Below are 23,817 nucleotides of genomic sequence, written 5' to 3'. Positions count from 1 at the left end.
TCACCTTTGTTTGTTTGTTGTTGTTTTTAAATAATTTGACCTTTTCATGTTACACTAGCTCCATCAGAGGTCACTTGAAAGCTCCCGTGTGTTTTCGAGGCTCTAAAACAAACGTTAGTACGTGAGGTGCTATAGCGAGCCGCTAGCTCGCTATAGCGAGTACTACTTCCGCAAAAATAAAAGCGCCGAAAAAGTATAAACCCCAGTTTCACGTATGTTTTGTTTGTCGTTGTTGTTGGTTTTTATTTTCATAATTTGACCTTTTAATATTTACACTAGCTCCTCCGAGGACACTTGAAAACTCTCGTGTGATTTTGAGGCTCTAAAACAAACGTCAGTGGAAAGTATTGTACCCTCATTACGTGAGGTTCTATAGCTAGCCGCTAGCTACGATATGCTAACACATGCTAATACCGGTCACCTGTTGCTATTGGCAACCAGAGCCACGTTCCTGAACTGATTTAACGGGTTTCCTCGACTAACGTCACAGTTTGAAGTCTCGCGGTAACAAGCCGTGTGTAACTGGTCGCAGACGGAGCCGCTGGAGACAGACGTTCATGGAAGGTAAAGATCATTTTAAGGGGAAATCATGGAGGTTTTGTCAAGTGTCAGAGCTCGTAGCTGGGCAGTTCACTTCTAGACCGCTAGAGGGCGATACCACAAACATCTACCACTCTTCTTCTTTTGATGACGTTAATATAAAGACACGCAACAACAACAACAACACAATCCCAAAGATTTACAGGGAGATAAAAGAAGAACAACAGACAACAAGACTCTTAGAATATTTAAGAGACCAAACTACAACATTACAACTTCAATTAAATATTGATTGTTTGATTGATTGATTGATTGATTGATTGATTGATTAATCCATACAGCTTTTCAATTTTGCTGAATACTCTTTGTTTCAAATGTGCTGTTGTCCAAAACCCACAAAAAAATATTAATATATTATATTATTACTTTACAGACAAATTAAATGACAACCATTTTGATGAGCTACTAATCTTTCTCTGCATTTCTTTAAAAACAAATACCCAACAGGTTTTATCATCATCACCTTATTCAACAATAATGTAAAAAGTGATATTGTTCGGTGTCTTACTGTTGATCGGACTAAACAAAACATATGAAGATATAACCGTATCATTGTTCTCCAGGTTTTGAAATTTCATAGACCTAAATTTCATGTAAACTCTTTATATTTATTTTCCTTATTTATTTATTATAATTTTTATTGCAAATTCGTATATTTTTACATTAGTTTTTTAAATATATTGTATATTTTATAAGGCGTGTTGTGTGATACCTGCCGCTGTAACACCAGAATTTCACAGCTTGGGATCAATAAAGTATCCTATCTTATCTCTTATCTGAAATATCAATGAACTAATTGGATTAATCAACAATGAAAATGAGTTAGTTGGGCAACATTAAAATACATGTCAAAAAAAGTAGAAAAAAAAGAAAATGGCGGCCCTACCAAACATATGATAGAACTGTGTTATATACAGAAAAAGAGTTGATTTCAACCGATAGGAACAGAATATATATATATGTGTATATATATATATATATATATATATATATATATATATATATATATATATATATATATATATATATATATATATGTATATATATCATGGGGCTGCAATAATCCATTGATCAGTTACCTTGCTCTAACAACTGAAAGTTCTTATTTTGATTTGGTTAATAAATGTGTACGTCCCAAGGTTCAGTGGGAAGCTACGATTCAAGTTACAATGTAATTAAAAGTATATGTTAGGTTGTGATTTTGGTTTTCAACAATATTGTTTGATTTACACAAAGAAATTATGCAAAATAATCTTTCAGTTTTGTTTTTTATAGGGTGTGAATTTTTTCAAACCTAATATAATTGAGGTCAAGGTCATAGAGGGCTCTCGGAAAAAATTTAGTGTAATTCCATGTAACACGAGTTGGTTCTACAATTCTACCTGGAAATGCGCGCCTTGGCATGCAGCCTCCGCCACAGTTCTTCCATTCTTTAATAACATAATGCACAATTGGTTTGTCCGTCTGCTCCGCTGCTTCAGGTGATAGAGCTCGAGACGCCAGCAGACGATCGGACAGAGCTTCCTGATGAGATGAGTGATTTATATTTGATTATATGATTTATTGTCAGCTTACACATACTTTCTGCATCTTTAAGTAGAATCAGAAGAAGGTGAGGAGCAGCCGGGTCGGAGGGAGTCAAAATGGCTGTCGATTAATAGACTAATTGTTGCAGCAACAAAGTAATCATGGATACTAAGTCATCATGAAGGACTTAAAGGCCAATGACTACATTTAAAGAGCTTGTAAATTAAATTAAGCTTTAGAATTCGTTTTATCTATATAGATATGTCAATAGTCAACTGTGGGTGCCGTCAAATATGATTAAAATACTATTCAACTCATAAATCTTATCCCACTTAATATCAAATATTGAATCTGATTAAAAAGCATATATAATTCAGCATTAAAAACCTCCTATTCGAAGATAAATTCAAATATTTATTTTTCAGAACTACAATTCCCTGCTTATTAGAACCACGTTTGTAGTTTTTCCGCTTACGGTCGTAAAAAAAGAAGTATTTGTCCTCATTGTCAACACGGTGATGGTGAGGAATTCTAGGCGGAAGTACATCAGAGCTGAGTTTTCTTTTCTCCCTTTTATTTTGAAATAAACATAACGGGGCGGAAATACAACGTTAGGGTTTGTTCTCCTCCTCCTCTCTGATTGGTCCTGACGAACCACCGCCATCGTTTTTTAACATTTAACCAGGGTCAAGTTTGCAGGAATATTACTAAGTTTCCCTGGGAAATTGTCAAAATAAAATATATTTTCAATTATATTTAAATATTATAAAATGTATCATACTTTAGTTTGAAGGATGATTGATTTGGACTTATTCAAATCATTTATATGTGATTAGGTTCAACAACCTTTATCAATATGTAGGCAGGCTTACAGTAAAACACAATAGAAAATGTAAATGATGTTAGAAATTTTATTTTAAAAAGTAATAATTTGAACAAGTATTTTATTCTTTTTTTTTAGAAAATTCACTTGTTGGCAGTTTCATAATTTTGCATATTTCTTATTATCAAAATCTCTCTTGTGCCTATCAACATCCATTCTCTATTACATGCAAATATATTATCATAGTCTTTGTTTTAACTGTCCTGTTGTCCAAAACCCACAAAAACATTATCAATACATTATATTATTATTTTACAGACAAATTAAATGACAACCATTTTGATAATCTACTAATCTTTCTCTGCAATTTTTTGAAAAATAAATACTCAAAAGGTTTTATCGTCATCACCTTATTTTACATTAATGCAAAAATATATATGTTCGGTGTCTCACTGCTGATCGGACTGAACAAGACACATGAAGATATTACCATATCATTTTTCTCCAGGTGTTGACGTTTCATAGACCTAAATTTCATGTACATTCTTTATATTTATGGTCCATATTTTTTTGTGTGCAAATTTGTATATTTTTAGATTAGGTTTTTTTGTATATTGTATATTTTATAAGATAAGATGACATAAGATAAGCTCATATATACCTTTATAAGAAATTTACAAATAAGTAATAGTATGTACAAAATATAACAAAATAATCACATTAAATAAAAAGATATATACATATATATATATAAGGTGTGCTGTGTGATACCTGCCGCTGTAACACCAGAATTTCCCAACTTGGGATCAACAAAGTATCTTATCTTATCTCGTATCTTGTATATCAATGAATTAATTGGATTAAGCAACAATGAAAATGAGTTAGTTGCGCAACATTAAAATACTTCAATCATAATTCACACCTGTCGCTTACATCAAATTCTAAACAAGCCTTGATTCTCAATTAAAACTTGCACTTTTTGATTCCTGATTAGACCTCTATCTTATTTTATATATTTTTTTTTTTACTGTATGGGATATAAGATATGTAATTTAATTATTTGAAATTCTTTTATTTTTTGATTGTTTGATTTGTCAAATGTTCTATTTTTTATATTCGCTCAGTCGTTTTGCACTACGAGTGAAAATATTGTATGAGCCTGTTTTGGTTGATACTCAATAAAGATATGGAAAAAATAATAATAATACAAAAAACAAGCATGGAGAAGCAATGTTTGGAACTTGGGCTTTTATTTTGAAGGCCAGCATCGTGTATCCGGTGTGGACTCGTCGTTCTGTCTACCTGGATTCAGCTGTTCGTTGACCTCGGTGTCAGGTTACGAGTGCGTCATCGTCCACAGAGGTGTCATGCGAGTGTGTGCACAGGTGCGTCCACGTGCACCGTCACCGCGGTTTGTGTTGATCGACTCTGCGCCTTGTTGTTTCCTCCCGGTCACCGTCTTGCTCAGTCCGCTAGCGAGCGAGCTAACCAGTTAGCCAGCACCCATGCTAACGTGGCGGAGGCTGCACGCCGCCAGGACGAGGACGACCCCCGGACTGTTCGTCTCCAGACCGGCGACAGAACAGCGAACGGGACCGCGCGGACGTGCACCGTCGTGCCGAAGCCTGAGCACGAGCTCCCCGCGGCGGAATGACTTCTTCAAGGGTGAGGAGGGAGGACCGGGGGGAGCTTTACGTCGGGGGACCGGGGAGGACCGGGGGGACCTTTACGTCGGGGGACCGGGGAGGACCGGGGGGACCTTTACGGCGGGGGACCGGGGAGGACCGGGGGGACCTTTACGTTAGGGGGGACCGGGGAACCGGGAGGACCGGGGTAGGGTAAGGAGGGCGGACCGGGACATCCACCGACACGTCACAACTTTACGTTCAGAAACCGCCCACATACAACTACAGAACAGGGGAGAAAGTACAGCTTCTTTTGAAAAATATCATTCTTTGCATAAAAATAATACCAGAACAGAACGATTAACTAAAATTAACAATTAATTCAAGTTAACATAAAGATTGAACTTTGGTACCTGCAGGAATTTTGAGGAAAAGTAACAATCTGTATAAAGTTATGAACAGATTATTTTCTGGGGATATTGCAATATATCAGATGATTTTTTTTCCTCATATTTTCTACGACCATAATTCACGTTCACAACAACAACGCGTTCAGGGTTCTGAACAGAACTTTGATTGAATAGGTGAACAGCTGCAGCAGCGCAGCTCAACTACTGCAGGTCACGCTTTACCGTTTCAAAAAGAAAGTGCAACCAGCAACAGAACGGGCTCTTCACCAGCTTACTTTATTCTCCAACATAGCTAATTACTACATGTGCAGCATTGGAGAGCGATGCCGTAAGATTCAGACAATATCCTGAGTTGTGAGAGTTTGAGTCAGCGTCTCCAACACGATGACGAAGGGGAGTGTAAAGTTTGTTCTTTCTCCGCGACAGAGCTGGAGGCGCAGCTGGCGGCCGCGAGGAGGAAGGCGGCGGACGTGCTGCCCGGGAGCCACTGGGATCTGCTGGAGCGGCGCGAAGCGAAGCTGCCCCCGCATCAGGCCGACATCGTGATCGTGGGTGGCGGGGTGGTGGGCTGGTCCGTCGCCTACTGGCTGAAGCAGAAGGAGCGGGTGCGCGGAGGCGTGAAGGTCGTCGTGGTGGAGAAGGACCCCACGGTGAACATCCACATCATCTACATCAGGGATGGGCAGCTTTGATGAAAGGGAGGGCCACACAAATTTTCACCTCACTACCAGAGGGCCAGATATATCAACATGCACTTCCACCATTATAACCGTGTCACTTAATTGGCCTACTGTAGCTAACTAATTTAATAAATAGAACGAAATATATACTGGCAATCAAAGTTTATTATACCAATTTTCAAAAATTGCAGATGATTTGGCTCACTCAAGAACACATGACCCAGACAAGGCTCCTAGTGGGCCAACATTTTTAACATTTCTATTTTCATAAGAAAAACCATTTCAACATGGTTAAGCTGTGAACTTAACACAGAAACAAACCTCCACATTCCTGAGTCATATATTATTTCAGTGCAATGGGTTCTCAAACAATTATGCTACAAAAACCAAAACATATCTCTTTGTTCTGTCTTAATGAGACACTTGTGGCCTCTCCTGCTGGCGCACAATAGACTGAATGTCAATCTCAATATTAGTGCATCCAATCTGCATGAGCTGAAAGAGTGTCTCATCGATCAGTCGGTTTCTTTCTCTTGATTGGATGTGCTTCTTCATTGAGAAGTCGCTCTCGCAGATGTAAGTGCTCCCAAACATGCTGGCCATTGAGAGTGCAAAATCCCTGAGGATTGGATATCGGGACTCTGGTAGTAGTCTACAGAAGGAGATTCCCCTCTCGTTGCGGTTTGCTTGAAAAAACGGGTCTGCCTGTAGTTCGCACAGTTCAAGCTGCAGCTCAGGGGGCTGCTCGCCGACATTGTCGGGGAGCGCCTTCTAGCGGCTGACAGAATGAATTACAGCTGGGGTCTGGATCAAATGTCATGAAATGATAATTTTTATAAATGGACTCACAGGTCGCACAGATAGAGGACGAGGGCCGCCAGTTGCCCATCCCTGATCTACACGCCTCGAATCAGTTAGAAGGACGAGAACAGCAGGAATAACCACATTATTGACATAATCAAACATCATACCTGCTTCTCTTTCTTTCGTTAATCCTTCTTTACATTCCACACTTCGACTCCACGGAGTCAGTTTTCCTGCCAAAACAATAGAAGTTTTCCTCTCAGATGATTTGATACGCCTGTGATTCTCTCCACAGTACTCGCAGGCCTCCACGGTGCTCTCCGCCGGGGGGATCCGGCAGCAGTTCTCCCTGCCCGAGAACATCCGCCTGTCGCTGGCCTCCGCCGACTTCATGAGGAACATCAACGTAAGGGCCACTGCCGGCGCGTCTCTCTCAGTGACTTCAGAGTTTACGGCACAGTTACATTAATGTGTGAGCCGCTTGTATATCAGCCGAGGTTGGACCAGTATCATGTGCTGATATTTCTTGTATTTAAGCTGCAGGTGTTTTCTGACCATGTTATTCTCAAGAGAATTGCATTTAAAATTCTGTCTACGGTGATTTTGTCTTTATATATACGCTCTACGGCGGGATAAGACAGTTAAGCTGTGAGAAATGTTGAACTATTCCTTTAATAACCGTATTGTCTTTGCTGTAGTTCCACCCTGAGGACATGTGTGTTCTTTACAGGACCAACACTGCGACAGCTCTCAGGAGAACACGCACTGTATTTCTACATTTATCAGCCGTAAGGCAGTGTGACGGGAAAAACCGGTGTGAAACTTATTTTTCCAGTCGCTGTCACGTTGCCCCGTCTGTCTCCCCTCAGGACCACCTGGGCGTGGCGGACCAAGACCCCGTGGACCTGCAGTTCAACCACTCCGGCTACCTCTTCCTGGCCAGCGAGAGGGCGGCTCACATCATGGAGGAGAACTACAGCACCCAGAGGTGCCCACTCCCCTTTTATAGAAATCACTTCCTGCTGAGGGGGAAAGTGCCGAAAGAGAAGCTTTGTCCCATTCAGAACTTCAGCCGGAGATGTTCCGATACCATTGTTCTCTTCCCGATACCGTCGCCGTTACCCTGGCCTTTGCGTATCGGCCGTAAATATTGTTGTATTTAAAAAAACAAAACAACGTCTACAATGTATTTGAACAGCTGTTTGCTACCAACCCCTGAATGAAGTGATGTTTATCATCACTCAGGTTAAAGCCTCGACAAACAGACACAGACAGAGAGTGATTGTTGTAGAACTTTTTTTTTTTTTTTCTAGTCATAACACAAAAATAAATTTAGGCATAAACAACAACGACTACCTTTAGACAGCTGTTACAGTGAAGCCACGGCTTTTCAAAATAAAAGACATTTAAAAAGTTTTAAACTGAACAGAAACAGTATAAAACAGCACAATTACCTCTTTTTTAAAACTGTGGACGTGCAGCCGCAATTTAGAAAAACAAATTCCTTTGGTCTGTATCTTTCACAGTAATAGTATGAAACGACAACAACACGTTTCACGTCAGCGCGAAATATTTCTGACATGTTCGCCAGCTCTGGCTTAACGCTTCACCAAAGGAAATCACTTCTTCTTCGCTGCTCTATAGAAAAGTGTCAATACAGCACAACTGCTGTATTGGAGCGACGAAGAAGAAGAAGATGAGATTTCCAGGAAACTAGTATACTTCAGAGATGTGGTATCGCATTGGTACACAGAGTCACGTACTCGCCGATGTCCCAATCTGGCGTTTTTCCGCAGTATTGGAGGATTTTACGATTCTGGTATCGGAATGGGAAACGTCTCTAGCGTTTATCTATTATATATATTTATATATACGTTATTCTGATTCCAGGAATGCCGGAGCCAAAGTTTCTCTTCTCTCTCCCACACAACTCAAGGAGAAGTTTCCGTGGCTGAACACAGACGATGTGGCGCTTGCTTCGTACGGTGAGCGCCATTAAAAAAACAAAAACCTCTCCACCTGATATGTAACTATTTATTACGCACGAAAGACTACAGAGTCATGTTTGCGTAGAAAACGGTGTCATCTCGCCCTCACTCTCATCCCCTCTGGTCCAGGGCTGGAGAACGAGGGCTGGTTCGACCCCTGGACTCTGCTGAACGCCTTCAGGAGGAAGGCCATGTCGATGGGTGTCATCCAGTCCTGCGGCGAAGTCATAGGTTCGTCACGCCGGTCGTGTTCTCTCTCTCTCTCTCGAAGAGATTTTCTTTAAGACAACAAATCACTCACTGCACAGTCGAGCTCCGCATTCCTCCAGTTTGCCAGTGCCGCTGTTGTCGGAGCCGGCGTGTTAAACAACAACTAATTTCACCACAAGACATATTATTCTTTTTCTTTTCAGCTTTTCTCTCTCCTTTAGTGTTATGTTGTTATTCTTGTACAGTATGTAAAAGTTCCTCGAAGTAAAAAAAAAAGAAAGCCCAAAGTCTGATCTGAACCTCTGCCGTCGTGTCTCGTGTGTTTCCTCTTCCACAGATTTTAAATACACGATAAACGCGATGAAGTCGGCCGACGGTGAAGATATGGAATTCAGGAGGATACAGTCTGTCAAAGTAAGAGGGAATGTTGAGTTTGAGTCGTCTTTCTCTTCTTTTAGGTTCAGTTAACATTTTGTGTGATCACCGACGCGACGGGACACTTTTCTTCAGCCTCAGATTCATACATAACGGCTCCGTCCGGTGATTTTTTCTGACCACGAAAAGTCAAAAATGAAAAACTGGAACGTTTATTAGCTATTAACTTATGTAGCGCTATTTTTACATTATATAAAATTAACTCAACAATCTGTACAACGCATGACACCTCATGTACATCCTCAGGTCCTCCATTCAGTTATTTATATTTCATTAATTATTTATCTTACAGGACATACAATATTTTATTTATTTTTAAGTATTTATTATGTAACAGTATATTTAGTTTACATTTTTTTTTAAACATTGGACATAATTATAAGACACTTATGATTAAACTAAAGGATTCACTCTTCTTTTGTAGAAACCTGTAATTTATTTATATGATAAGTTGATGTCTTCAATCAATTTTTTTAACTCAACAAACTGTCCAAAACTTAAATATTCTGAAAAATATTTAGTTAAAAAATTATACAATAAATTTGTCACTTGGTTAATAAATGATTTAAAAAATTTATGGAATATCAGAATTGTTTGCTGATTTAATTTTGCGTCTATTGGCAGTAGTACACCAGTGTAGTGTGTGTGTGTGTGTGTGTGTGTGTGTGTGTGTGTGTGTGTGTGTGTGTGTGTGTGTGTGTGTGTGTGTGTGTGTGTGTGTGTGTGTGTGTGTGTGTGTGTGTGTGTGTGTGTGTGTGTGTGTGTGTGTGTGTGTATTCTACCCTCTTTCAGATTCTTCCCAGCTTTTCAAAATAAGGCACATGTCATAGTGATTTGTGTGTTTTGATCTTTAATATTTTTTTAAATAAATCCTTCTAAATTTGCATATAATCATCTTAAAATGTGACTCAAACATGAAAATGTTTCGTCTCTCAGCCTCTGAGCATTTGTCGGGTCAATGCGGTTAATCTGCCGTCAAATGATGAGGAAGTGCTTTGCTCCTTTGTCACTGGGAACATCAGGGTGTTAACTGTGGCCTTGTGTCGAGCAGGTGCAGATGCCCAACAGCCTGGAGTACCAGCCGGTGGAATGTGCCATTGTGGTGAATGCAGCCGGAGCCTTTTCTAACAAGCTCGCACAGATCCTGGGAATCGGCTCCGGCCCCAAAGGCACCTTCGCTGGAATTCCTCTGCCTGTGGAGCCTCGGAAAAGGCAGGTTATTGACTTAACGGGCGTATTTTCCCTTTTAAAAACCCCAAAACCACCGACGTGCTGTCAAAGTGTCTGCAGCCTCATTAGTATGCCGGGTCCCTGGGCTCCAGTAAATTGGAAAACTGTCCATCTCTATAGAGCCGGCTCTATAGGGTGTTTACTTTCACATTTGATGAACTGTGTGAGAGTCATCCCACCCGACCCTCGATAAGTGGCCGATACATGGATCAGCCGATGAAAAATAAGGACAGTCCACTGTTGTAGCAGTGCTGCTTTTAGTCTATAGGTGTAACAAGAGTCTCCTGACGAGCCACAATCCAACACAAACACGTAGGATCATTTATATTTACTCCGGTGAGAAAAACACAACCAGAGACTATCCCGCATCTACATGCTAAGTGGCTTTCACAACATTACGTCACTTAAGTATTTGGCTCAAGTTTAAACATTTGAACTCGAGTGAATAATGCCAAGACGGGAAATTCAAGAATGGAAAATTTAATGATGCAATTTTCGTGTCACTCACGCCGGGCGACGCGAATGCCGTGAATCTCGTGTCTACTCCGTCCGTGCGTTGACTTTGTATGTAATGTCACTGCATGAGATTGTAAGACATTTCACGACCTGCGTATGCCCTGACCCCGTCTACAGGATGATAAATCTGCTCAGCACCAATGTGTTTGTGATGAAAAAAGTCTTCACAGGTCAAACAACTCATTATTATTATTATAAATAACCTCATTGTCAGACACATTTGGACGTGTGGACCAGCTTCTCTGTAAACCGCGCTCACTAAATCCTTGGGGATTGTGAAGCCCCCGGGACGATCGAGACAAGAGTAGAACCTCCGGGAAAAAGCATTTAAACTCCACCACGGCAAATTAAATAGAACTGAATGACATTATCAGCAGCTTCAGAGGGATTTTACTCTGTAAGAAGTAGAAAAATATGACCGTATGCTGAGGCATGAGCAACTCTTTGTTCTTTTCGTCAGGTTTGTGTACGTGTTCCACTGCCCTGACGGTCCGGGTCTGGACACTCCCTTCCTGGTCGATTACTCTGGAGTTTACTTCAGGAGAGAGGGGTTGGGAGGGAACTACATCGCCGGGGCGTCGCCAGAGGAGGTGTGTTGCATCTCTTTCCTTGTTTTCCTCGACCGTTTCCACACGTAAGAATTGACGTTGATCGAAGATCCAATTCTTGTCCGTCCTCAGGCGGAGGAGCCCGACACCAACGATCTAGAGGTGGATCACCAGTTCTTTGAGGAGAAGATATGGCCCCCCCTGGCCCATCGTGTTCGGGCTTTTGAGAAACTTAAGGTGAGGGGCCGATTCTTCAGACTCCATTGTCCAGAAATCCAAACAGTACGACGTGACGCGGCCTGTTCTCTTGCTCCTCCCCGCAGGTGACCAGCGCGTGGGCGGGTTTCTACGACTACAACACCTTCGACCAGAACGGCATCATCGGTATGCACCCGCTGGTCAACAACATGTACTTTGCCACCGGCTTCAGCGGCCACGGCCTGCAGCACTCGCCCGCGGTGGGCCGGGCCGTGGCGGAGCTCATTCTGGACGGGAACTTTAAAACGCTGGACCTGAGCGAGTTAGGCTTCCGACGGATCCTGGCCCAGGAGCCGATGTTGGAGAGGAACATCGTGTAGAGGGTCTGGAACGTACCCTCCTCAACGCTCTGCAGCCAGCGCCCAATCATTACAACTTTGGTCTCACTTTCGTATGTGTGAATTTTATTCCTGTCAGAAAGAATAACATTGTGCTCTCGAAATCAGTCGATGGAGAGCGGTTTCCTAATGCTGTCCACACCAGACGTGACGCGAGAAACGCAACCCGAGAATATTCTGCCGTTCTCTGTCGGACGTGGACGTCGGTGACCTCAACGCAAAATGTCCTTCGCCACAAATGTTTTGTTCAAATATTTCACTATCATCAGCGTACGGAATGATTCCAAAAACCCTGAAAATGAGACGCGAGTTACATTTTTCTTTTTGTTTAAGTACATACCTGGTAGAACATCAAAGCATTTAAAGACCCCTCCAGTCAAAAAAGTGTTATTGTTTCTGTTTCTGTCCTTTAAGATGTCTGACATTGACTATCGGGACTTGTATCAGAGCACATTTTGTCACTATTGAGGGATTTTCACATCCCTCTCCGTCACAGTCTGAAATGTCAAATTGAAACGAATCCTGTTCAAGCTAGATTTGGTACGTCACTAATACGACAAGCGATCGCCGTCGAGGGCAACTGGGCTCCAGACTGCAAGTCAGCAAAAAAAAAAAAAATATTCAAAAATTTTCTTTGAATGACATCAGTGGTGGAAAATCAAATAATGAAGTAAAAGTACTAATACAAGAATACAGAGGTACTCCATTGCAGGTCAAAGTCATGCATTCAAACTCCAAAGTGAAAGTACACACGTATTATTGGCTACAACTAAAATAAGCTGTTTAAATGAAGCATGTTGAGTGTTACACACTTTGAGTGTCGAACTTTGACATTTTGGAAAATGTCAATTCTCGACGAGAGTTGGATGAAGATAAAAACAGCCCGTCTCATGTTTGTACAATAAAATGTGAGGCTACAATCCAGCTCATTGGCTCGTCCGACGCTCATCGACTAACGCGTCAAATGTATTTGTTTAATCCGAACACAAAAGCCAGAGAGCAACAACGACAAACAGAAGTTTTACACGAGTGTGAAATCATAGAAAATCCATGGAATGTTACGTCGATCGTCGGCCATCTTTAGAATTGTAGGAGTAACGTGACAATGCGAAAGTTGTCCTATTCGTTTGGACTTTTTCTGTAATGTTTGCTCTTTTTTTTTTGGTCACATGTTGAAAGGCTTTATGACTTTGAACACATCTGTCGTGAGTGAAACCGTTTGACGCCCAGCCGACACGATGAGAACCAGATTTAATGAGTAGATCATGAGGCACATGTCCACTCTCGATCTAAATGTCTATCTGTCAATCAAGGAGAAAAGCCCTTTTCTGCAAAGTCTGCGTAGCACACTGACGTTTGGCCCCGATGTCGTTTCGACGGCCGCGAACGTTCCAGTAGTTGACTAGAAGATCAGAACGGCAGCAACACAGTTTTGCATCTTGAATCGTTGTCAATCGTGGCTTCTCATCAATCCGAGACGACTCTCGTGTCACTGCAGGTCGTGGAAATGTGCTCGGCAGATCCGAAGATGCTCCAGCCGGCGGAAAAATGGAAGAGACACTTTTTGTCCCGGCGGCTCTTCATTTTGATGCAAATGTGAGGCGGCCTTGCAGGTTCAAATAGGGGGGGATGGGGGACCTCTGGGGGGGGGGGGGGGGGGGGGGTGCAATTGAGGGATTTCTTTGTGGGGCCCGACGCAAATCCCAAATGTTCTCAGGGTTGAAAACAAAAACAGCATGGGTGCTCCACCGGCCACGTCGGCCCCTTCCATAGATTCACCTTCTGCCACACAAAAGCAGCGGCGGCTTCCCGCGGCCCACAGATGTGCCCCTGTCGCCGTGCTGGTCTGAGAGCCGCTCGGGCCGAGGGCCGCGCGCCGTCACGAGGCCAGTGTTGCTCAAGTCGCTGGTTGCGTTTCCAGACTTCTCCATCTGGGCGATGAAAGGAAGCCGCGGCCGCCACTCCGAGACAACCGCCGTCCTCTGGCAGCTCTCGGTGGCTGGTCCCCGGCGTCTGTGTGCGTGGGGGCATGTGGCTGGGATTAGGGAATTTCACTGTGGATTAAAATCTCCCCCCGACAACGCCTCCGTGGCCACTTGCTGAAAGAAAAGGAGTCTGTGCGGTGAGCAGCGCGAGAGGTCCATGGTCTCAGGCCGCAGGTACGTTCGAACCCAACTCCCCTTGTTTCCGTCAACTGAACTGAGGCCGTCAAACTCTCTTTTAGACCTTTTGAGTGTGTTTTTGAAGTCTTGAGGCAAATTTTGGACATTCAGTTCTGCAGCGGTGCAGACGAGAGCAGCGCCTATTGTGACTTGAGGATCACGGCTGCTCACACATTTGACATCATTTCGAAATAAAACGTGATGGTGAAGACGCGTCTCGCTGCGGTTTTCTCGTTGTGGTCTTCAGCTGAATGTACACTAGTCATTCTGCCAACGATGTAACGGAGAAACGCAAAGAAATGAGGAAACCATCCGTAGCAGCACTTCTGCAAACCCTGATTTAAGCTTAATAACTTAAAAAAATCAAATAAAAAAACTGTAATAGTAAAAGCAGTTAACAACACCATGTTTTAAAAACAGGAGGCTTGAAATATGTGAGTGGAAAAAGTTAGTTTAGTGGGATGACAAAGAAGTTGTTTGTAAGACAATTAGTAACGTGTGACAATCTTTATTCCCCCAAAAAATCTTTACATCAAGTTTTAAAGTTTGTTGAATCTGAATCTTGAGTCTAATGAGCGACTGTTACGTAAGACTCAGAGAAGTGAACCACACACTTCATGGTACACACACACACATACACATACACACACACACGTCATAACTACCCTCAAATAAGTAATACATTTAAATATTTGACTTTTCGTATCCTGTTGTACAGTAGGTCAAACATACCTCTACTGTAATGATGAATCAGGGAAATTAGACGTAATTTCCCTGATTCACTCCCTGTATATTGGCAAACTCTATATTCTTACTTGTGAAATGGATACAAAGTCAAACATTTATCAATTAGCTTTTTTTAACGATAAAAGAAATCATAGAACATCACAAGACTTACGGGGACACAAGTCCACAGGGGAGGAGACCTGTGGACACAACACGGCAAACAACTTCCTCCTTGTGGTCATCAAAGTGAACTGATTTCAATAATCAAATAATAATTAGGTTGTGTTATTGGGGGTTTTTTTCATAACGCGCTCAACCAATCTTGAGGTTTATTCCTTTTTATTTCCACGATAATGAACCGTCCTGATTGTGAACATCTGTGAAGCTAAATTGTAGTTGTGGGAGAGAAGTGTCTCTGAATCACACGGATGCGTCTTCATCCCTCCAGCTCCAGGATGCTCCGGCTGCTCCAGGGCCCCCGAGGTTGCAGGTCCCGCCTGGTGACCAAGGACGGGCGCTGCAACATTGAGTTCGGCAACATCCAATACGGCAGCCACTTTGCGTACCTGGCCGACTTCTGGACAACCTTCGTGGAGATCCGCTGGCGCTTTGTCTTGCTCCTGTTCGTGGCCTCGTTCACGGGCAGCTGGTTCATTTTCAGCCTGCTGTGGTACTGGGTCGCCAAGAGCAACGGGGACCTGACCGGACAGAACCGCACGGAGGGACACGTCCGCTGTGTGGACAATGTCAGCGGCCTCACGACGGCGTTCCTCTACTCCCTCGAGACGCAGACCACCATTGGGTACGGCGGCAGGGCGCTGACCGGGCACTGCGCCGGCACGGTGGCCCTGATCGTCGTCCAGTCGCTGGTCGGCGTCTTCATCAACTGCTTCATGTGCGGCGTCGTCTTGGCCAAGATCTCGTCGCCCAGGAAAAGGGCCAAGACCGTCACCTTCAGCGGCACGGCGGTCGTCTGCCTGAAGGAAGGCAGCCTGTGTCTCCTGATCCGAGTGGCCAACCTCCGGAAGACCCTGTTGATCGGCAGCCAGATCTACGGGAAGCTGCTCAAGACGTCCGTCGCGCCGGACGGGGAGACCGTCATCCTGGACCAGGTGGACATTGACTTCACGGTCGACGCTGGCAAGGACCACTTGTTCTTTGTTTGCCCCCTGACCCTCTACCACGTCATCGACAGGTCCAGCCCCTTCTACGAGCTGTCGGCCGACACCCTCCCCCAGCAGGACTTTGAGTTGGTGGTCTTTCTGGACGGCACGGCCGAGTCCACCGGCTCCTCGTGCCAAGTGCGAACCTCCTACATCCCGCAGGAGATTCAGTGGGGATACAGTTTCCTGCCCATCATCTCCCGCACCAAGGCGGGAAGGTACCGCGTGGACTTCTCCAACTTCTCCAAGAGCGTCCGCGTCGCCACGCCGCACTGCGTCCGCTGCTCCGAGGCCGACGCCGACCAGAGGAACCACAACAGCCGCGGCCGGCAGAAGACCGGCATCGACAACCTCGGCTTCCAGGTGAACGAGCCCGGCGACTTCGTGGACGTCACCAGAATGTGAACGGAGCCCGAGAGGAAGTTGTCCTCAGACTGAGAGTGAAAGCTTGGCGAAATCGGGATGCGGCACACGCATAGTGTTTGTAACTTCCTTTCCGGTGAAGTTTCACTGTTAGTCAGACTTTGTGGAAAACGCAGAATTCCCCGGGGGCGACTTTTTTCAAATTACTGTCGACACTTTTTGCCTCGAAGCGGCGAAAACATTCAACGCTGTTAAACGAGAAAAAAAAACTTGAGCGAGAGCTGAGCTGCTCCTTTCAATGGAAGCGTCCATGGGACTTTGTGACGGTGATGTGTGGAAGCTGGAGGACGACGGATTGGAGGTTGGACGTGTAGAGAAATGAAAGGGGTAAAATACTGGATGGCACAGCGGGCGCCACCGGAGGAGATTAGGGCCTGAGCCTTTTATGATGAAAAAACTGTGGGCTGCAACGGCTGCGCCAGGACAAAAAAGAAATTAGGAGAGGCCTTTAGAGTTTCCTCATTATTCCTACTAATTTGCTAACTTGTTGACTCGTGTGCCTTGATAATAAGGAAACTGCGAACGTAGCTCCGGTGAACGAGACCATTTCAACTGTGACCAGTCTGCGATTCGTAGGTCAGGTTGTGTAACACAGGAACTTCTCAGGGAAACTAACTTCTGTAGGCGGAATAAACTTCTTCTTATCTCATGGCGTACAGTTATTTTCTTTGTCGGTTTCTATGCTGCTTTTCTGCACCACATTTCACAGGGCATTATGGCACGTCCCCACTTCTATCTGACATGTATTGTTGTGTTGAGAAAAGATCGAGAAAAACTCAAATAATATGTTGATTTATTGGACACATTTAAGATAAGATAGCGCTTTCAAACAGGTCTTTTAATTGCAATATTACTATTTTTACATTTTTTATTTTTACAGTGTGTTATTACTACTTATATATAAGATATAAGATATATTAAGGAACTCTGAAAACTGCATTCATCAGTTGTCCAGGATTCAGTTAAGTTTTTGCTGTTGTCCAAAGTTACACATTCTGAGCAACAAAAAAATGATATTTTCCCCAAAAGTGCCACAAAGGAAATGATGACATTTAATAAATCTGGAGAAGAGGTGGTTCAGCACGATTGTCAGCTTGTCACATATTTTAATTTTCTTCAGATATTATTATTATGTGAGTATTCAATGGTGGGAAATTGACACTTTAATAAAAAATAGAATATTGCTGAAGTGGCTCCAGACTTAATATGTTCGTACATGTTTCGCATTCATGGTCGCGACGCTTCCAACAGAGACTGTGTTGGTTTGTTTGTTGTGGAACAAGTGGGAACAAGGTCGAGTTACAGAAGCATTAAGAGATTTATAATACAAATACAGTAACTACATTGTTTGTCGGTGCACAGTAACAGTTCACTGCCGACTACACTGACGCACTGATGAGAGATTCTGCATCTACAGCAGCTGCTGCATTGATTCAAATCATGTGCATGGAGGCATCTGTAAATATTATCCAGCAATATAATATTATACCTAAACTTAACCACATGTTTGCTCCAAATGAATTGATTAGTCAGTTACTTAAGGAAAAAAAGGTAATAATAACTAGTTGCAGCCCCAGAATGAAGTGTAATCCATCCATCGTTATTATGGAGGGCCTTGCCTAGGGCGCCACGCTGGGATGACCTGGAATTGAACCCCCGGCCTCCTGTGCCATGGTCAGCGGTGTGATCCACTGTGCGAGCCCACAACCTTCTTGCTGTGAGGCAACGACGGCGGCCGGCACCGCACCACCGATCCAGGAAGGGGAAAATGACTTTGAAGCAGCTTCTGATAGTTTTTCTCTGAATCGTTGACATGTTTTAGACGATCATGTGGAGGCCTGCCCAGCCGTCTTCCAGTTGTTTCAGATTCCTCTGGACGACTCCGCTTTGTGAGACCTCCATCGCTGGTTGGTCTCGTCCCCACGATGACATGATACCATGAAGGTTCTCTCTGTGAAGCACGCCGTGGCAGCTGGCCCGGCCACCAGAGGGCAGCGCAGCGCCGCTGTGATTTACATCAGACGTCGCAATGAACAATTAATGCTGCGGTGAAGATGTCCTTTTCTTCCCAAACTGTCCCAGATCTGCCAGCAGTCTCTCTTTCATGCTTTCAACGTTCAGCCCCGCAAACTCTTGATGTTCCCCACTTGTCCCCCAAAGTGCCCCGCAGCAGTTCACTGATGGAGGCAGCAACCAAACCACCACCTGATACAGTCGTGCACCGCCGGAGGGATGGAGCTGGTTGTTGAGTGTCTCCGGGGGAGGGGACACACACACACACACACACACACACACACACACACACTAAACAACTGTCAGCGAGGCAGAGACGCCTGGAAAAAAAAAATGGCTTTCATCCCATTTGGATTTACAGAGGCTTCATCTGCATCACAATGAACAGAAGTGATGAGGGGACAGGACGGAGGGAGCCGCAGGGCAACAGTCACACGTTGATGGAGACGATACACTCACAGTCCAGATCTTTCAATCTGGACATAAAACAGTGGACGAGACATTGAAGTGCCGAGTCTCAGCTGTGACACCAGTGGGTTTGACGTGGGCGTAGGAAAGAAGTGTGTGGGCGATGAGGCCGCAGCACGCGACGCAGCGAGGGAACTCAAAGAGTTGTTTCGTAACCACGCGGATGAACGAGCAGACGCCACGGGGAAACACGAGCCGACCGTCCTGACGAGGATCTGGTGCAACCGGCGGGGACCAGGAGGAAACTGGGAACAAGGCGGCGATGCGACAGGATGGAGGATGGAGGCCAACATTCATTTCAAAAATGAGACGGGAATGGAGACACGAAGGGAGATTCCCACAGTCGACAGACGTCGGCGTACAAACGGTAACTTTACAGTAATGATCAGATCTGAATCTAATCTAGAGTAAAGCACCCGGTCGAACACTTAATATGAAAACATTTGTCAGGTAATATATGCTAATAACCTTCGAGTTAAAACCAAAAGAAGTATGGTCGTTCTATTAATATTTCCCCAAGTTCTTTGGGTCCTTTTTTGTGAGAGTGTGTTCGATTAAAAAACTTCAGATTAGATAGATATGAAAAAATTCCTCATATCTGCATGTGAAACCGTTGAAGTGGTGACGAACTCAGACATGTTCACACGTGTGAACATGTCGTCCGAGTCCCTTCTTCACTGTCCCGGCGAGAGCAACGCGTCGACGCGATCGTGTCACGTTCATTCAGCGCAGCAGCACAGAGGAAGTTTCCCAGCAGCCTCCACTCCACCCAATCAACCAATGAACCGAGGGGCCGGTCTGAGGCCCGAGCCTCATTCCTCTCAGCTCAAACATTTGAGCAGATTTTCCATCAGACGCTTTTGACGTGGATGATGTTTGACACCAGCAGAGGCCTCGTATAGAACCGGAGCAGCGTGAGGAGAGGGTCCGGGATTTATGCCAAAAATCTGCTGACAGCTCAGCGACGACTGGGCCCAGTCGAGGAACACGCCCGGTCGTCCGAGACCATCGATCCTCTTCTGTGGCAGCTGATCAAGAATGAGGACCTGAATATCAACTCGCCACATTTCCATATTTCGCAACATCGACTGGCTTAAGTCGTCGAGAGAACGAGGACAGAATAGCTCGAGGTTAAAGGGGCCGATACACTCATAAAAATATGTTGTTACTTCGTTAGTATTTGAATTAATGTCAAAGCAAATCGTGTCGACAACAAAAGGAACGGGTGTAATCACGTTTTCCGCAAATATTTCTGTAGCATTACGTCACCGGTCTTTGTTTAGGAACACCCGTCTTCTTTTTTTGTGATGATCCCATTGGAGCATCTGTGCTGCCTTTCAATTAAATATTAAATGATTAATAATTCATAATTGAGGACCTATTTTTCTCTCTGTGTAATCACCGCTGAGCGTTTCAGTTCCAGCAGCTCGTTCATCCTTCAAAGAACTGAAGCTGCGTCTTCCTGATCGCAACCCTCCACTGAAGGGTAGGAAAGGTCATGAGCCCCGCCCCCCCTACGTGGCAGGAAATGGACCAAACTTAAAGGTCAAAATAAACGTTAAATTCTTCTTTTCCAAAGATGGTTTCGGTCATTTCATTTTCAGGGAAGTTTGACTGTGATTTATAATTTGATGCAATGAAAAAGGGGCCAAACGTCATGATTGACAGCCGAGACTGACTCGTGATTGGTCCGGTGTGTGTGTGTGGGCGGGACCTCGATACCACAGTTCCATCACCACAGCACAGACTCTGGTTCCAAATGATAGATGCCTTGCTCAAGGGCTCTTCAGCCGGGGATGATGAGGGGGAGGGGGAATCCTCCCCCACACCCCAGGGGGGGTTCAACCACCTCTGGGCCCCCCGACACGCAGCAGGGTTCATCCTCTGGGGACCCAGAGTCGCAATTAAACTACATTTTCAGACCAGTTTCCGACACAACTCGCCCAAAAAGAGGCGGGTTCCAGCGGGCGAAGCAGCTGTGTTGACCTCTGCTCAATCCCCCGTGTGGCGGCGGCGGCGGCGGCGAGGAGATTTTGACATTTCAGATTCTGAGACAGAAGAAGAAAAACGTTTACAGTGTTGTTCTTGACGGTATGTCTCGGCTGAACATATTCAACACACACACGCACACACGCACGCACACGCACACAGAGCAGTTGTTGCTCACCGTGTTTCAGTAAATCATACGTTCCGACAGCGTCTCCGTCGACCAGCTGCTCAGCTGCCGGCCGACATGTTCGTCACGTTTATGGTCCAGCAGCTTTTCAGCCGCCCGGGGAGACGCGGACAGCGGCCCCCAATGTACTTAGTATAAATATTTGAGCATGATTTGCCCTCAGCTGTGTCCTAAACACCGGCTTAAAAAGGGTCCGCGGGGACGCGCCCAGGCTGCGTTTCATTCACGTCCAGCATATATCCAGTGTTCTCGAATCCGTCCCGCTTCACAGTAAATGAAGGTCGTCGTCGTACGACACACACTGACCTCCCAGTCAAACGCCTGCTGCCGCGAGGACGAGCACTTTCATTCCTTCTGCCCGTCTCACAGTTGCTGCCTCCGTAAACGTCTGAACCGACGGCGCGTTTCGGCCTCCGGCTTCACGCTCGGAGTCGCGTCGTCCTCCTCGAACGCTGGGTGTTCTCGTCGGGGCCGGATGCCAGGCCGCAGGTACGCGGCGGCCTGCAGGAGTCTCCTCCCGTAACCGAGCGACGGGGTCTGGACCCCTCCGCTGCGACGCTCAGTAGAGGTCTCAGAGCTGCGGGCTCCGGCCGCGCGTTGAACGCAAGGATTCGTGACGTGTGAAGGATTTGGAGTCTTTGTGCGGCACATTGGACAGATTCGTACTCGTTTGTCCGACGTGAGTCAACAAAATACCTGAAGGTAAACGGTCCGTGAGGAAAGTCGAAGTTGGCTTCCAACGAGGGGAAAAACGTGCCACGTTGTGAACACACAAAGTTTCAACACCCTTAAAGTCCCTCAAGACCCCCGCCGATCGATCCGGCGACCCCTTCTGGGCTCCCCGACCCTCCCGTTGAAAACCACTGTCCTGTGCTACTTCGCAGCCACGTCACGTATGTTTGAGACGTTCGCTTTCACTTCACTCGCTGTGGAGCAGATGAATGCAGACTCCGCCCCAGACGTTTGCACCCCGTCGCCATCGAACGGGCGTAACGTGGACGAGAGCAACGTTGAGCTTCGCCGTGGTTGAAAAGAGCCTCCGGATGTTTTCGACTTGCGAAGCGGCCGCCGCGGCGCAGCGCCTGCGTCAACTCAACACGCCTTCAGTATTCATTCATTCATTCATCGTCTACCGCTTTATCCATTTAAGGGTCGCGGGGGGTCGCTGGAGCCAATCCCAGCTAACATTGGGCGAGAGGCGGGGTACACCCTGGACAGGTCGCCAGCCTATCGCAGGGCCACATACAGACACGGACAATCATTCACTCTCACATTCACACCTACGGTCAATTTAGAGTCTCCAATGAACCTAACCCCATTCTGCATGTCTTTGGTGTGTGGGAAGAAGCCGGAGAACCCGGAGAGAACCCACGCATACACGGGGAGAACATGCAAACTCCACACAGAAAGGCCCTGGTTGAACCGGGATTCGAACCCAGAACCTTCTTGCTGTGAGGCGAAGGTGCTAACCACTACACCACCGTGCAGCCCCGCCTTCAGTATGTATCGCATAAATCACAGCGCTGACGTAGACACACATGAACAGTCTCAGCGTAGACGGCGCCGACTCCCCGTGAAGTGTCTCCGGACACTTGGTGCCACTTTGCCCTGTAACATGAATTCATGGCGGTCGCCGTTCGCATCAGAAGCATTTTTCCTCCAACCGCCGACGACCTCCGACCTCCGACACGTGAAATCATTCAGTACGAGGAATCCAACCAGAGCCACGTACGAGGCCCCTGCGGTTTAGTTTAACCATCACTTTAATTTGAACGGACGGTTAAGAAGGAGGGAACGCCCGCCGCTGATCACATGACCCCAAAGGCAAAACCAAACACAACCCCACCATAGAGTCAAACGTTAGCCTCGTCATCTCTTCCCCCTCTCTCGGTGTCATCAGATCGCTTCCCTCCTCCGACTCGTCACCCTGAGAGGCCGTGACGGTCGCGCACAGTGCGTCTGCTGATGTGGTGTCTCCGCACGCCGCCGGAGGAATAAGTTGGCGAGGATGTTATTAGCTCACGTTCACTTCGACATTACTCACGGTCGCCTGGTCGAACAGGACGGACGCATTTCAGTACAATCTTCCCAAAAGAAACATACATTTTTTATTTATTACTGTATTATTATTAAGATTAAATGGATATTATTATTCCACTAGTCATGTACTATTATTCACTTACATACAACACAATTTCATATTTCCTTCCTAAAAATATTATGAATAATTACTGTAGCAAATTTCAGTACAATCTTCCCAAAAGAAACATACCTTTTTTATTTATTGCTGTATTATTATCATTATTATTTGTTTCTTTTTCTAAAGCACATTTATGTTTGGTGTCACATGAATTATCAGACGGGCCTGATTACAATGGTTTTTGGTCGATGTGGATTCAGACAGCACTGTAAAAAAAACAACTAACAACTTGTGTTTCAGTCCATTTCCTGGAAGATTTCCTGAAATTCCCTCCGTGAATTAGCTGTAAAATGAAAAGATATTTCCAAGAAATAACATGACATAGCATGTGTTTCTTAACAAAGCTGAAATGGACAAAGTGTCATTTGATAATTGTTTATCAGAAGAAGAAAAGATTGAAATGTAGGTTAAGAAGAATTTTTTCAATTACACTGCGAAAAAAAGGAAAAGCGAAAATAAAAGAATTCAAAAAGAAAAAGAATTTGAAAAGAAAA

The 23,817-nt window shown here is 44.9% G+C and overlaps 2 protein-coding genes across 4 annotated transcripts; both read left to right on the top strand.

The window, feature by feature from the left end:
• The first annotated feature begins 308 nt into the window (after positions 1-308).
• On the top strand, positions 309-12,917 carry foxred1 (FAD-dependent oxidoreductase domain containing 1). 3 transcript variants are annotated; one of them, XM_035624307.2, is made up of 13 exons: positions 309-564; positions 2,082-4,292; positions 4,419-4,615; positions 5,412-5,635; positions 6,765-6,875; positions 7,339-7,457; positions 8,360-8,454; positions 8,587-8,688; positions 9,005-9,081; positions 10,154-10,314; positions 11,309-11,438; positions 11,529-11,633; positions 11,720-12,917. In XM_035624307.2, exons 3-13 carry the CDS (start codon positions 4,456-4,458, stop codon positions 11,972-11,974), a joined length of 1,539 nt encoding a protein of 512 aa, XP_035480200.1. In that variant the 5' UTR covers positions 309-564; positions 2,082-4,292; positions 4,419-4,455; the 3' UTR covers positions 11,975-12,917. The 3 variants fall into 3 exon arrangements, with proteins under 3 accessions (XP_035480200.1, XP_035480198.1, XP_035480201.1); XM_035624305.2 differs by having other exon boundaries at positions 2,082-4,335; XM_035624308.2 differs by lacking the exons at positions 309-564; positions 2,082-4,292; positions 4,419-4,615 and adding exons at positions 4,772-4,876; positions 5,278-5,313.
• Positions 12,918-13,914: 997 nt separating this feature from the next.
• Positions 13,915-17,115, top strand: LOC118300157 (ATP-sensitive inward rectifier potassium channel 1-like). Its single transcript, XM_035624309.2, has 2 exons — positions 13,915-14,151; positions 15,329-17,115. The coding sequence occupies exons 1-2, from the start codon at positions 14,135-14,137 to the stop codon at positions 16,446-16,448; spliced, it is 1,137 nt and encodes a 378-aa protein (XP_035480202.1). The 5' UTR covers positions 13,915-14,134; the 3' UTR covers positions 16,449-17,115.
• Positions 17,116-23,817: the final 6,702 nt, after the last annotated feature.

Source organism: Scophthalmus maximus, chromosome 2 (genome assembly GCF_022379125.1).
Source record: "Scophthalmus maximus strain ysfricsl-2021 chromosome 2, ASM2237912v1, whole genome shotgun sequence".
Classification (NCBI taxonomy): domain Eukaryota; kingdom Metazoa; phylum Chordata; class Actinopteri; order Pleuronectiformes; family Scophthalmidae; genus Scophthalmus; species Scophthalmus maximus.
The sequence above is the reverse complement of the archived record's forward strand: the minus strand, read 5'-3'. Positions and strand labels throughout refer to the sequence as shown.